At 27.9% G+C, this 16,700-nt stretch overlaps 1 protein-coding gene across 2 annotated transcripts in view; it reads left to right on the top strand.

Annotated features, from left to right (window-relative positions):
* Window positions 1–14,642, top strand: part of Eip93F (Ecdysone-induced protein 93F) — a 32,934-nt gene extending 18,292 nt beyond the window's left edge. For both annotated transcript variants that reach the window (XM_087154924.1, XM_087154925.1), the window contains exons 4-7: window positions 1,136–1,235; window positions 3,100–3,349; window positions 6,792–7,281; window positions 13,153–14,642. In XM_087154924.1, coding sequence (XP_087011050.1) covers window positions 1,136–1,235; window positions 3,100–3,349; window positions 6,792–7,281; window positions 13,153–14,388 — 2,076 coding nt within the window. In that variant the 3' untranslated portion in view covers window positions 14,389–14,642. The remainder of the gene's footprint in view (window positions 1–1,135; window positions 1,236–3,099; window positions 3,350–6,791; window positions 7,282–13,152) is intronic.
* Window positions 14,643–16,700: the final 2,058 nt, after the last annotated feature.

Genomic DNA, 16,700 nt, shown 5'->3' with positions numbered 1-16,700 from the left:
TTTCATTTTAAGCGATGCATTAGGAATCTGATTTACTGAGTTAAAGAAAAGCTATTCCATTTTTTAAATCTACTATTATTAATCTATGATGTTTTATTTGATGATGAATAATCATTATGCCATTTTTAAGATCCTTAATTTCTTGAAGAAAAGTCCTTAATTTTTTTGGTAAAAGTCCTTAAAAGTGCTTAATTTTTGCTTTGATAAAAGAGTGGGAACCCTGTTTAAGTACAATGTGAATCATAAATGGAAAATATTGAGGACCATTTCTAATGTTTAAGGTAATAAAATTTTTCTATTTTTATTACAATAAAATTCCCCATATTTAAAATATTTCGTATATCATGCAACACTTATCAGGAAATTTGTATTTCGTAAAATCTACTGGATTTTTTCCTCTTCATGTTGGTAGCTATGCTGGTGAAAGTAAAAAAAAAATAATTTTCTTCTGAAATTGAGTGGGAACCCTGGGCAGAGATTATTACAGTAAAAATTAAGCTGGATCTAATATATATCTAGAACAGTTTGCAGATATTGAATATAATAAAGTTATACACAAAAACTTCGTTTAAATTTAATTTTATGCATTCATACTTTAGCTTTGCTCAAAAGAAAAAACATGCTTACTCTAAACCAAATTAAGAAATAAAGAATTTGCAGATCATAATATTAAAATAAAATCTTTTCATTTTAAAGGAAGTTAATGAAAATTATTGTAATTTACGGTGCTCTGATTTGTCCCATTTGAAAGTTTCTTCTAGTGAAATTCATTACTGTATCTCCACAGTTCCTTTGCAGACAAATAAAATGATAACTGGAAAAATGAACAATCCTTTTTTTTGTATCAGATTTTTAATATAAGGAACTCTGTCTTATTTTTCATAAAAAAAGGGGAAAATCATTTCTTTTCATTTTGTCCTTAAATTTTTGAATTGTTCTTGATTTCTGCTAGCAATTTTTTTCCAATTATTTTTAAAATAAATATATATATCTGAGGTCAAAAATAATCTGCAGAGACTATGATATTCTTCACTGTCCATTGTTATACCAAACGGTTTCTGCTACCTAGCTTTTAATGATATTTTGCACTGAAACATTTTAATTCTCTGTGTTAAGAAAAATGTTATTTTTATAGGATCCTGCCAGTGGTATTATTCCTACTGTGGAAAACTACAATGCATTAAGATTAGATACAGACGAACATTCAGCATCGTCTGATCAGGGTAATTTATCAGGTAAATGTGAGAACTTTGTTTTCTACTCTAACAATAATGTAATTAGTAATGTAAATCTATAGGTCTTAACTTCTTGGCTTTATAGGCCCCATTATGATAAAAATCAATTTGTTGACTAAAAATTAAAACTTATTCTTTCAGATTGGTTACAAGCATATCGAAGATTAAATATTAATTGAATATTCAAATTAATTGATAAATGCAATCATAAAATTATTCAACCAATTACATTTTGTTCAATGTTCACGATAATTTTCGATAAAACTGATATGAATCCTTAACAGCCTACTTGGAATTTTAAATTGATATTTTTAAAACAAATGGAATTTATGACTGCTACAAGATACTAGTTTTAACTTATTGTCATATTAAAAAACTTGATCACTAATTCTGTATTTTAAGAAATATTGCTTATTTTTTTACATTATGAAATTATAAATAAAATAGATATATTAGATAAAACATTACCATAATTACATGACATAACATTAACGTATCAGTTTTAAGCAGTTATTTATGTTACTAGGTGTAAATTTTCCATAAAAATTTTTTAAAAAACTAATAACCTTTTTTTTTTAAACTGAAATTAAGATATGCCTATTAAAACCAATATAGCTTTTTGGATGAGGCTCATAAAATTTTGAAATTCATCATCGTAAAGCCAAGCTGGAATTTTCGTACTGTTGGTTGAAAGATATGGCATTAAATATTGCTTTTAATTTTCACAACTGAAAATATGACCTAAAATTTTTTTTGCATTTAATTCATAATTATTTTTATTGTTAAATTTGTTTGTATTGACTGTTTTTTGATTGTTTTGTAAGCGGGCTGTAAAATTGCAAGACTCTGCTCAAATGTCTAATTCCATGACTGTTCTGAATATAGTATTAAATTTTTTTCCCTCTTAATGCATTTATTTATAAGTGAAGTAGTGAAATGCTTAATTTTTGGAAACTAATTCACTAGTGTATTTTTATCAAAAATTGAAAAGCTATTAAAAAGTCTGATAATTATGAAATATTTCCTATAACAACACAAAATGAGTATGATAGCTATACTTTTTTTAAAAGTATCAATATTTAAATTTTTAAGATCTTTGATCCTAAATCTTCCTCCATAGGGCCTTTTAAGGGCAGTGCCTAAGCCCATGTCGACTGTCTGCCTTTCCCTCATGCCAGCCCTGATTACTTCACTGTGATAATCCATTGGTGTATTTTGCACTATCATAAAAAACAATTTCTAGAACTCTTGTATCCATTCATTAGGTTAAAAAGATGCATTTGCCATCTTTAAAAATTTCTTTTCAAAGAATTCAATCAATTATAGTTAGTCATACTTTTCTTATTTTTATGAACTCATTTTATAAAATGTTATTCCCTTTGGGTTCATTTATTTTCAATTTATAGCAGTGGGATTCACATCCTATCTGTTGATTCTTGTTTAGGCTTTGCAGTTGCATGTTATTTATAGAAAAGGTAATATTTTAATTAGTGCACTAATATTTTAAATAGTACTTTATGTATGTTAAAGAAAGTTTTGTTATTATCAATTATTCTGTTAGTTTCCTACTTCTTAAGTATTGTTTTGTCAAATTTAGTCGTATTTCTTTCTTTTTTTTTAAAATTTTGGGGCTATTTATGCTATTTCTTGCACTTGCAATATAATGACCCCACATTAGAGGTTCATTTTTCTTTGAATTAAAGAGGCCTTAATATCAAGTGTCGACTGTATATGGTATTACTATAGAAAGTGCGAAATCTAATAGCTGATTTTCAACAGGGGAAAATAACATCCAAATTTTTTTATTTCCAAGTGCAAAGCATGTAATTTATAAGTACAAAATTAAAATGTCTTGTTGTTACAGGTTCCTTTACTTCTTGCCCCTCAAATTTATCTGCATGGCATAATGTTGCTTTGCCTAGTGGTAATACTGTAAATTCTTCTTCATCACTGGATCAACCTTTGGATTTAAGTAAAACTTCTCTGAAAACAAACGCTAATGACTCCAAAGCAATTTCGAGCAAGTCCCAACATTCCAGAAATTTAAATTTTGATGATGATAGATTGTGTTCAAAATCAGTTTTGAAAGTTCCTCAGATCCCTGTAAAGCCTGGGTGAGTTTTTAAGTAGCTATGCATTTATATTTTTTCGATAGTAACTTTTTCTTAATCTTTTTTTTAACTTCGATTTTTTTTTCTTTATTTCGATAGTCAAATAAAGAGAAAAAAAATGTGAAATTTTTAGGACTGAGCTTAATGGTGATGCCTATTTAAAGTTTCTTCGAATTATACTCATTACATTACAGCCACTGATGTCCAAGAGAAAAGTAAAACAGAAATAATGAATAATAAGTAAATTTGTATTAAATGTAAATAATTTGAGTTTTCAAAGTAAAAGTTTTGTTTCGGAAACTAGAATGATTTTATTTTCATAAATTATTTTTAACAGTGTCTTCATTAAAATGCAGCAATTTTTAAGAGCATTTATAGATAATATAGAAAAATGAGACTTCAAACTTTTGTTTTAAGAGTTAAAAAGAATTTTTTTTATGTTTCTCGTTTGCTTTTTTTTTATAGTTATGTTTTTTTTTGTCTAATTTCATTATTTTTTTAGCAGCAGCAATTCTAATTACATTGTTTGTTTTTTCATTATGAAATTTTAATTTTTTTTTTATATATAAACTTTTTTTTTTTCTTTATATATTTATTTGTATAATAATTGTATATAATTTTTTTATAAACTTATAAATTTCGCTAAAACTTCTCACAAAAATGAGTCTCAAGTTAAAAATCTTGCATTAGCCATTGTTGATACCTATAACAACCTGTATCTGCTGCGTTGGTGACAATTTCAATTCTTCCAGGATTTAAATTTTTTTTTTCTCTAGTTGATTTTTTTCAACCATCTTAAATTGAAAATAAAATATTATAAAATTAATATTTTAAGACAGAACCTAGGTAGATAAGTACCAAAATCTGTAAAATACCAGTTTCTTCAAGAAAAATAATAAATTTTTGTTAGGCGTAACAAAATCAAGAAAGTGTGTGTATGCATGTTGCAGTCTAGACCGTTCCAAGTTATGTGCAACAGATTTGAGTTAGCAAAAATATAATGTAACTCATTTCAAATAAAAATTATATTATATTAATACAAAAAATAAAAATTATATTAATAGACAAATATATATAATATGTTTCCCATAAAATTTCTGTGTTAATTAAATATCTTCTGCTAAGAAAGTTAAAATTACTTTTCAGCACTTTCCCTTACAATTTTATGGTGAGAAAAGCTAACTGCGCTTCTTTAGGAAAACTTTTTTTCTGAATTATATTATTAAATTTCTATCTTCTTATAGGGCAGGTAATAAAAAATCAAGGACCAGCAATGAAAGTTCCATGCAACTGTCCCCTCTCAAGCGCTTTAAAAGCACATGAAGAAAATATTTTTTCTACGAAATGCATGTTATTAAGTAAATAAAAGAAAACATTTTAGTTAAATAGTTAGTGCAATTAAAATTTTTAAGAAAATGGATTGTATATTAGACTACATTTTGTTAGCAGACACAAAAATACATTTTGTTAGCAGACACAAAAATAATCTAAAACCATAACTCTTGTTTGTTTTTAAAAATGTATGGACCAATAAAACTTTTTCATCCAAACAGCCTGGTAAAATTTCAATCTGATTTTTTACTCATGTGAAAATTCTACTTGTGATCTAATTTTTATTACCCACAGTTTATCTAAAATTTAGAAATGTCAACACGTAATTATAACTGAAATTGTAAATTTCTATAGTAGTAGAAATTTATTTATTTATTATTCTTTTAAGTAACCAAATTCTTGTTTACACTCAAAATTTTAATATAAAAGCTGATAAATTCAAAATTACGAAACTCAGATAAAATTATAACTCAAGCAATTATGCGAATATTCTAAATTATTGAATTTTATGAGTAAAAAATGAATGCATAAAGTGATGTGAACTTTAAATTCAAAAACTTTTTTAATTATTCAGTTTTACTTTACAAAATTAATATTTTGATTTTCTAAATCAAGCTCTGGTTAAAAACACAAAACAATGTATTCATAACTATCTAAACAATTGTAAATAGATTATTTAAGCTTTATCTCAATAATATTAACAAGTCATAGAACTGTGGTGGTTCAAGGGGTAGAGTGCTCGACTCCCAATGAAGTGACCTTTGAATCCCAGCGATAGCTAGGCGACACAAACTCCACACCAGCCGCAGCGCTGATGTAAATATCCTCAGTGGATCATGTGTTAGCCACCTCTTGCTGTCAGGCTAACTGTGAAAGGTTTTCATAGTTTTAATCTCCATGTAACTCAAGTGTGGGTTAGTTCCATCAAAAAGTCTTCCATGAAGGCAAATTTCACCTAATACTTGATCCAGGAGCTCCCTTGTCTTCTGGATTGGGTGCAGAATAACAAGGCTATAGAGTTGAACATCGGTAATTGTTAACTCAAAATTGGTTTGGCTGTTCAATGACGGTTATGAAATAAAATAAGTCATAAATTTGTTCTTGATTTTTGAAATTTGTTATTCTTATATTTACTGATAAAGTTCTTATTGCCAAATCATGTTCTTTTAATCTTAGAAATCTGACAAAAAAGTAATATCTAATAACTAAATATGTAATAGCATCATAACCAAAGTAATCAAGCACATTAAAAGTTTTTCAAATAGTTAAGTATTTTGTGAGCCTTATTGTATTTACTATCTCTTTTAACTGTATTTCAGTTAGGGCAGTAATTGCAAAACAAAAGTTTTTGCCCAATAGGTAAAAACCTATTTCATTTCTTTAATTAAATTATCCATATTTTATAAAAGTAAGTTAGTACATTTTGTACTAATGAAATTTTTTATTTGCTTGCAATTACTTTAGAAGAAAAATAGGGAGACAGTTATTACAAAAAAGTGACCCATAGATTTTTTAAAGGTGAAATTAAGTTTATTGACCCTAACAGAAATGGTACCTCAATTAAAATTTACAGTTCTGTAGGGAAAAGTGTTATTTGCAACCTGTAAGTTATATGTTATTCAATTAGAATAATCTATAGAGGCACTTATCATTCTTGGGACAATAATTACAGAAAAGTTGGGAACACATACATAAAAAATGATATGTAGAACAAAATATACTAATCATTCTAAGAATATTGATTATATATGCATTCAAGTAGGCACTCATACTATATCAGAACGAACACAAGTATGCATTTATCACTAACACTTTCATAACATAGTAAATTATTTAAAAAGTTCAGAAATGCATCTTGAGGACATGGGGCAGTAATGACATTTTTCCCACTTTTTATTATTTTTTTAAAATTTAATTTTAATACAAAATGTGTCTGCATATTTATTTTTTACTCTTTGTGAATAGTTTAAGTAAAACATATTAAATAATGAAAATTAATATTATAATGCAAAACACAAAAGCTAACAGATTGAGAAAATAACCCATTTGAATACATTTTTCCATATTAGTTTATATTTTGTCAATGTATAGTTAAATATATATCTTTTTAAAGGTGCAGAAGAAAAATTGATGCCAATTCTAAGAGATCTTATACTGAGGATGAGCTTCAAGCTGCTATCAGAGACATTCAAAGTGGAAAACTGGGAACTAGAAGAGCAGCAGTTATTTATGGTATTCCTCGATCCACATTAAGAAATAAAGTGTATAAATTAGCTAATGAATCTAAAAGTCGAGGACTTGCACGTTTAAATAATGTAAGTGATAATTGTAAAAAGAATGAAGAACCTATTAAGAATAGTAATGCTGAACTAGAAATTTCCCTTTATGACAACGACAGTAATAAACAAGTTACATCTGCCAGTGAATCCCTTCGACAATTGTTGAAGCATACTATTACTCAAAAAGCTCAAGGTTCCAAAATCACTGATAGCAAATTTGAATCATCTGATAAACGAACTCCATCTGACACTGATGATGTGAATGCCCTACAGATGTTTGATGGATTAGAATACAGTCAAAGTTTTGCCCCAGTTCTTTCTCATGTAAGCATTACTTTCTTATCTGTTTACTGTGTCAATTGTTTGTGTGTAAAATCGCTTTATAATTTAACATTTTCATTTAAAAATAATTTTTTTCCTCTGAAATAAGGAAAAAATGGCTAATAACTTTTTACGGCTTCAGAATTCAAGTTATTGCTGAAAGTTAAATTTAAAAGAATTTCTGTCAGTTGTTTGTTTATAAGAGAAAACCTGACCTTGGCGAGATATCATCCTGGTTGACCCTTGCTATTCGTTTCTCTTTTTCATATAGTGTTATGTTGAGCATTTAGTATCAAAAAGTTTAAAATTCTTTTTATTTAATCAAAATGTACCAAAACAAAATTGTTAAGTTATATTTTACAATTATAATATATGATTCTTATGGATGATTAACCGAATGTAAGCAGTAAGAATCTTTGTTAACACGTTGACTGTCATGTCACCCATATTCGGGTGACAGCAAAGTTACTGATCGGACTCCGTCACCTGTATTGGGGTGGCACTTATTCATGGTACGTAGTGTTTTTAAAATGTGCTTATTTTCGATTTTCATTATTTAAAAATCCTTAATGGTGCTTTTTTCATTGGGTGTTTTTAAAAAGTGCTTAATTTTTCCTTTTCGAAATTGATATTTTTTTCTTTACCATGCCTATTTTCACCACATATTATGCAAAAGCGTGCTTTTTACATTGTTCTATTCAATGTTTTCACATTCCGTATCGGCGTTCCGTCGGACAGTAGCGTATGATAGCACCAATCATTTTACATGTTTAATGAAATACTTGCGAGTCCACATGGGCGTCTACTGAGCTGGGTTCAGTGAGCACTCTAATGTGCAACTCTGCTGCATTTTACAAGATATTCTCCATTTCAGACTTTATTTTCCACCCTCTGATATCGAACCGAAAAAACTCTTGATCATTTTATGATGGCTACTACAGAAACTAGTTATACTATCATGATAATATGAAGTCTTTGAAAATTATTTTGCATTTTTAGTGCTTAAAAATATTTTTTGAGTGCTTAAAATGTACTTTAAATGTGCTTATTTTTTGTTGAAAGATTTGGCTATGCACCCTGTTATTTGTATTATTTATGTATTACAAGGTGTGTAGTGTTTTCAAAAAGTGCTTAAAGGTGTTATTTTTTGTTTTTTATTTTTTTCTTCAAGCAGCGTATGTTGCTTGGCTCCATTCTTTCAAGCTTACAAGTGCTCAATTTTCTTTTTCAAAAGAAACAAAAGGATCTTTTATTTTCCATGTTGATTGTCACCAAGAAAGTATGCAAAATGCTTGGTTTACACGACAGCGTCATTTTAAAGGGTTGCCACTCCTCAGGGAAAACCTGGAAAATACTGAGAATTTAAAAATCATCTAAAATAACAGGGAAAATGCAGGGAATTTTAAATTTTTCCGTGCAAACTGGAAAATAGGGAATTTTTGTCTTTTAAAAAATGCAGGCCCCTCAAATCGCAGGGATATCTGAAGATGATAGTTCGGCTGTATTAAATTATTATAGCATTATTTCTTTTATGTTGAGCTGCTCGTTATTTCTCTAAGTTTTTACAGCAACTAAAACTAGCATCGTGATCCTAGTATAACACATAAGAGTTTAGTGAATGTGCTTCCTCCTAATATATTGTGTATAATATGGGCAGGGAAAGCACAGGAAATTTTTTTTTACCTATATGATTATCACCCCTGATCAAATACAATCCGTTTCTGAGTACTGTCGTCGATATAGTACAAAAATGCTAATCAAGGACCCATTGGATCAACTACATATAGGTCCATATATGTGTGCACTGATTCTTATTCGGTGGGAAGAATTGTTGTACTTACATGCACAACTGTGTTGCATTTTACAAAAGACTCCTGCCGTTTGAAATTCAATCAAAAATCTTTTTGTTTTTGTTGATCACAGGGACCAAACTAAACATTGCCAAATATTTCCTCAACAGCATACTTCATATCTTTATCACTTAATTACCTATTCATTTATCTCAATTTTGTTAATTATAACAAATAAAGGACCCTGGTAGCAGAAACCCTCCAACATGACAGATAGTGCTGCATATTAACGCAACATCTGCAGATGTTTCTCAAATCAAATTTTTTTTTAAGTATCTCAGTATTTGCTGACTATTTTTTCATCTAAGAATTTTTCTTTATTTATTTTTTTAAAGCAAGCTTAAAAAATTGCTAAGAGAAACAAAAATAACTTTTAATTCCTGAACTTCATCAATTATTGTTTACTTCAGTTCCTTAAAAAAAATTGTTTGCTAATATGCTGATGAAAAGTGATTGTTTTCAAAATTCTAAATAATGGTAATTTTGGAAGAAAAAAAAGAATTTAGAGACAAAATATTTAAAAAAGAAAAAAATGAATTCTTAATTTCTGAAAACTCTAGTTGCTTGTTTACAGACTGTAAGGGCTTTTTCCATTTTTTAAATCTCAATTATTATTTTCCATCATCCTATTTAGTTAAAATCTTATAAAAATGTTAATTTAAATAACAAAATTTAATAGAATTTTTTTTTGTTTTTAAATTTTATCTACCTAAAATTTGCCAATTTTCAAAATCACATAGATTCAGTTTACCTTATGTGTACTAGTATAAGCTTAATTTTTTTTTGAGTGTTTGAACTGTTCTAGTCTAAAGTGTTAGTGGCACAAACAAATTTAAATTTATGAAGTTTCTGCTGCAGATTGATTTTTGTAAACTCTGCTACTGGGATAGGGACCATATAATAATTTAATTTGGTCAAAAATGTTGAATTGCAATGCTCTCTGTATTTTTAAATGTAATAGGGGCCCGACACTAATTTATATGTGTTATTTGAATTTATTTAGGTTCTCTTAGTTCACTTTATTCTCTACACATATTTCATATGTCCTATATAGCTTTTTTAAATTATTGTATTAAATGAAAGCATTTTTTTACTTAATTGAATAAAAGCACTTATTAATTTAAAATACAGAATAAGCAACTCCATATTGAATACCGTAATTTCTGATATCTAATCCGTAACGACTTATAATCTGCTGCCCTCATTTTTTGGTGAAATGAAAATATAGTGGCATATAATCTACCTTGATCAACAGTGTCATTTTACAAATTCTTGTATTAATGCTGAAATACTGCATTTCAGCTGTAGTGTAGAAATAATTGTTATTGATATAATTAAAAATCACAAGCCACAGGTATTAAAATGAAATAAAATTCTAAAAACTAATAAAGTAAATGTATTAATAAATATAAAAAATTAACGCAACAGAAATTTACGAAAAAATTATTACTTTTCATTATTCACTATAATAACCCTTCAAAATCTGATTCTTAATTAAACAAATTTAATATATCATAATCTAAAATTAAGTTGCCAGGATCGCTAATATCCCTATCTGTGTCTTCACTTTTTTTGTAACTTAGCAATCCAAAAATTAAAAACATGACCCATTGATAAAGTTCATTTTCCTATTCAGGCCTAGTGGGTTTTCTTTTTCTGTCCCATTGTTGTCTTTTAGTCATAGTTGAAAGTTTTTCTTTGTATTGACTCCAAAGCCTGGTGTTAGATTCATCTATATTCTAGAATCTGAATGCTGCACGACTGGTCTCCTTCTCCATTAAATCAGTTACTTTCAGCTTAAATTCTGCTGTCTCTTACACGCTTTTTGCAATCCATCTTTTTTCCTTATTTAAATAGAACTTGCACTGCTGAGAGTCAGAACAGAAATAGTATAGAATGGAATCTGATTGAATTATAGCTGGCCAAAACCAAAACAAGTTTAATCTTTTTTTTTACTTCCTAAAATCTTTATGTGATGTTATTGGAGCTGAGGAGTGGTTTGCTTCTTTCTTACCACTGAAATCATTAAAGAAGATGGTTTAATAATAATAATTAAAAAACAAAAAGAGGTAAATCGAATGAGTAAAAGAAAAGAAAATACTATATGAAGAAAAAGGGAATGTATGAATTCAAATACAAATAAAGTTAGAAATAAAAATTGCAGAAATTCTGACTTATTTGTTTATATTTATTTTCCAGACTTACTGGTTATCATATTACAGTTTAAAATAAAAATGTAAAGTTAATAAAAAAAATTAAAAAAAACTGCCTTTTCTGAAAATTGCCACCATAGCTGGTTTTAATTCAGAAGACCAGCTTCCATTTAAAAAAAAGCTTCATTGTTTTTTTTTTTTTTTTAAATTTTTCAGGAAGCAAAGTTTCCTATTAGAAGCACTGAATGCCTGGTTAAAGTTTATATGCACTATTAAAAGATATCTTTGCAAAAAATTCAAATGTAATTTTAACCTTAAATGTACTATATTAAATAATACTTTTTTACTTTATTAACATAAAAAACTGTTTTAGTGAGTTTCATAATTCTATTTAAAGTGCGGTATGTTTCTGCCAAAATAAATCCAGTATTTATGAAATATAAGTAAATATTTGCACTAATTTTATGTATCAGGTTATAACGCCCAATTTTGTTTGAACCACCGGGGTCGTAATATCAAGCGTCGAGTATATTTGAAAATGATTGAAAAATACCCTTAATTTTGTAGTGTGTAGGTTTTAAAAAGAAAACCTGTATTAAAATACCTATTCAGAATTAACCTTTTGCATGTTATCTAAGAATTGTTTTGAATATTCATATGTAACAGCATTTGATTGTGAAAATAATATGTGATTTGTAGTACAATACTATAATTAATTTGATTATGATATTTTACGAGTTCTATATAAAATTTTAAGTTCTAGTATTATCATTTATGTAAAGCATTGAAAGAAACTACAGTTGAGTAGTGCAGTACAGTTTTAATTAATTTATCTTTCTTTCCATTTTTTTCTTTCTAATTGTTACTTATTTAAAAATGATTCATTAAAGTATATGGAAATAATACTAATATTTGAATCACATTGTTATTATTAACTTTAAAATCTGTTTTTAGTACTTGATATTTCTTTAAGGGAAAAAAAAGTTTTTTCTGTTTAGTTTGGAAGAAACCCATTTCTTTTGGGGTGTTCTTTTTCCTGCAATTTTTCTCACTATTAAAGAAACTTGCCATTCCTGATCATGGTATATAAAGACATAAGATAAACATATCCAAACTGGTAATTGTGAAGAATATTTTAAACTTATGAAACTAATTTCTGTATTGTAAAATTGGGTACTGCATGATGATTTAAACAAACTGTGTGAAACATTTTATCTGGAAATAAAATTAATCTTTTATAAGATTATGAAAGATTGCAGAAAATTACAGAGAAATTTAATTACAAAAAATTTGATGTTTTGTTCGGTGCAATAAACCATAAATCTGAAACAATTTCAGATATAATTTTGCTAAATTTATCCTTTGGGTCCACACATTTTTGGTGTATGATCTTAATTATGTGTATTTGTTTAACAGGAGAAATAAAACATTTCTTTTTAACTTAAGAAATTATAGACAGAATATAATAATAGAATCTAAATTTTTGTCAAATTATAGTTACATAATTTTTTTTTTCAATTACAACGACATTAGTTTCATAATGTAAAAATGTATTGAATTATTAACCTCCATGATATTAGTTCTTGCTTTTTCTGAAATCAAAACTGGTGTTATTTCTGCCTTTTCCCTTATGGTATTCAATGGAAAAGTAGTGTGTTGCTTAATATTATTATCTGATTTGTAATTTTTTTAAATACATTTTTTGTCAATAACCAATTAAAATTTGTGAAATGCAATTATTAATATACAAATTAAAATAAGATTTCTAATGCCTTGATCTATCTAAAGTGATCTCTGTAAAGTTTATATTTTCATTTGTAATCTTTTAATTATAGTATATAATATTTTAATCTTTTATTCATATTTCATAGGTACTCTCTGATATTCAACAGTTAGCTCTCTTAAATTCAACTGAATCGATTCAAAATCTTAGCCAATCACTTTCATCTTTAAAAGACCTTAAGCTACCACTTTTGCCTGATTTAATACGACGTTTAGCAGAGGAAAGAATAGATTTTGAAAGAAATATTTGTCAAGACTCTGATAATGTTGAGGATGGATCTACAGATGTGCAGTCCGGTAACTTATCAAATGTGATACTTAAAGTTCCGTCCTTTAAACCTGTAAAATCTGCCAAGATGAGAGATGCTGAAGATTCCCACCTTCCTGATGTATCTTCCTCAGAACCCTCTACTGGAGCATCTAGTCATCCATTCTCAGGTAATAAAGGGATAACTGTTACTCTGAAAGAGTTGATAGCTAGAAGTATTAGTCAAAAAGTAAACTGGAATCTTGAAAATAAAAATATAGAGGATGATCAAAGCATTGAATTTCCTTTTCCTTCACCTACTAATACAGCTGGTTCTGCCTCATGGAATGGTGAATGTTTTTCCAAGATTGAGAAAGAAAGCTTGTCAAATAATATTTCCAGTTCAGCTGACAGTTCCAAAGTAGGAAAACGTACTCGTCCAAAACGAGGGCGTTATAGAAATTATGATAGAGATAATTTAGCCCGGGCTGTTCGAGCTGTACAGAAAGGTGAAATGAGTGTTCATCGAGCTGGAACTTTTTATGGTGTGCCTCATTCTACTCTAGAGTATAAGGTTAAAGAGCGGCATTTGTTAAGGCCTAGAAAACGCGATATTTTTAATTGTTCTTTACTATCTGATGGATCTGATCCAATTCTTACATCCAAGCTAACTACTTTGGCTGAAAGAAGTAAGGATAGTAAAAATTCAAAAAATAATCCGGTGAATGTTGAATCATCTGGATTGCCAAATAAGTCCCTACAATCTCACCGTCCAACGATGGACTCATACCCGTCCCCTTTATCTTTATGGCAAAATATGCCTTTTTTCTCTCTGGACTTTTCTAAATTAGGTTCTGATAATTTTTTTGCATCACAAATGATGCGGAAGCTTCAAGAAAATGCTCTTAATGAAGAATTGCAGAAAAAAGGTAAAACTAACGATTTTGGTATTATTGAAAATATAATTAAATCCACTTTGGAAAAAAATTCCCATGAACACAAATCATCTCGGATTGATGATATCGATTCAGCCACTGTTTCTGAATGCAAAGAACTAAATGATGAAAGTGAAATATAATATCTGTGTTCCAAAACTTGGCTGTTTCATCAGGCAGTGCTTATGAGCACTCTAAAACAGCTTTTTTTTTAGTAAAAGAAAAGAAACTTTCAACTTGATCTATTTCCAGGGTGCCTTTTTGGCATATCTTTTCCTGGTTTGAGGTTTTCCAAGCTAGTCTAAAATATACTGTGATCTGAAAGAAAACAAAATGGATTTCTTATATATCTTCGAAAGAAAAAAAAAAGGAAATATGTGAAAGTTTATTACTGAGAGTGTAAAATGTTTAGCAATATTTATGTATAAAACTATATTTACACTGGAATTTCCTCCTACAATTTATGTAAAATGTAAATTATAGAGTAATTTTATTTTAAAATTTAAGTAATCCATTAAAGTAAAGCTTTTGAAAATTTTGCATTTTTGTAAGTATGATGCATGTTTGCTTGGCATTCATTTGCTAATTCAATTCTATGATATCAAATGCCTATGAGGCAAGAAAAATATTATTTTTGTTATCTTTTTTGAACAGTTTGAAATGGTCTTTCAGACTTCCTGTTGTAAGATTTATCAATGGACTGATCTCCTAGCCTGATTGAGTAACTGCCATTGTTGGTTTAATTTGTTATGTTAAAAATGTGTGCTATGTCTGGAACAGTTTATTTTTTTATTAATAATTGAAACTGACTTTAAAATATTATATTAGTCTCATTTTTATTTGGTATAATGTGCTGTGAAATATAAAATAGCTGTTTTTTCCCTTAACTATTTTTCTATCATCCATTCTACTACATTTATTTCTTACATTATTAATATTGTGACAATTTAAGCTACATTAATGCTATGTTTTAAAGATAACTTAGTGAACAGTGATAAATGAACTGTTTTAAGCTTGGTGGGTGTTTAAAGTAATGAACTATAATGTAATATTTTGTGTTTTAAGTTTTGTTCTCCTACTCAAATTGAACTCTATTCTGGGATGCTGCTTACTAGCCTTTTTAAGGCTTCATCCTAGTGTTCAGGTTCTTATGGTGTGTGGTATAAAGTAAAATAAGAGTGTGCAGTGTTCGAGTTATTAAAAACATAAAAGTGTTAGACGATTACCAAATAAAAATACTTATCACTAATATAAGCTCTTGTGGTTTCCCTATGAAATTTCTTTATCTTAATTTTATCAAAAGTGTGATGGGCTTGTTAAGTGAGTTCACGCAAGCTCAGTTAAACACTGGGGATAACTTAAATAGACTCATGTTTTGTTTTTTTTTAATTTTTTATATATTAAATTTAAAAGTTAAATATAAAAACTTTCTATTATATAAAGTGCCAAAGTTTGTGAATTATACAAATAATTTAAAGATTGTTTTCTTTTGCAACCAACTTCTAAAACTAAATAGTGAAAAGAACCATTTTACTTTTAACACTTTTTCTTAAAACTGCTGTACCTTAATTTTACAGCTGCATAACTTAAGGCATTGGTGGTGATACTGGATGGTTAATATTAAAATTATGAATAGAAAAAAAGATTTCTATAAGTCAAAATGCCTATTTAAAGGCTTTTGATGCACTGATTCTATAGGGCATATCCTTAATTTTGTCCTGCACATGATGCATAAAATGAATATATTTATCCAAAAAAAATTTGGATTTATGTATCTGCCTGAAATATCTTAGTTAATACTAAGTATACATGAAAATAATTTCATCCCTATTCATAAAAAAATGTATAAAATTACTATTTCTAACTGTCCCTTCACCATGGAATCACCCTATTGGTGATATTGTCTGTCATTTTATGCAGCTTTAATGTAATAATTTTTTTATTACCCAGGTATAGTTATTAACTTTTTAGTATAGCTCTGGAAGACATGAACTGGTCTTTCTCATAAAGTTTGTTTGATATGGTAATTAAAGATACTCTGTGCATGTTAAATTAGAAGTTTTCCATATTTTTACAATGAGAAATAGTAATTGTAAGTTAATTTTTTTTTATCAAAGATTAATTATCTATTTATCTGTCTGATTAGGTTATATAGCTGCCACATGATACAAATGAATTTTTTAATTTGGATCAATTGGTGAACTAATTTTAACACCCCTAATTACATACAGTTGAACTCCAATAAAAAAAGATTAGTCTAAACCAGGCCCTTACAGGTTAACCAAAAAATAGTCTTAGAAGAAAAAGCTGACAAAATATTTGATGACTTCATAAATAAAAGCTGTTTTTAAGTTTATAATTTTTCACCATTGAAATTTAACTAAGATGTTGTGCTTTGTCTTGAAATTCTATAGCCACTCATATAATCATATCTGAACTTATTTTTTCTTGAAAG

This window comes from Parasteatoda tepidariorum, chromosome 11 (genome assembly GCF_982258835.1).
Source record: "Parasteatoda tepidariorum strain Cologne lab strain chromosome 11, Ptep-v5.0, whole genome shotgun sequence".
Classification (NCBI taxonomy): Eukaryota; Metazoa; Arthropoda; class Arachnida; order Araneae; family Theridiidae; genus Parasteatoda; species Parasteatoda tepidariorum.
This window is presented reverse-complemented; position numbering and strand designations above follow the sequence as displayed.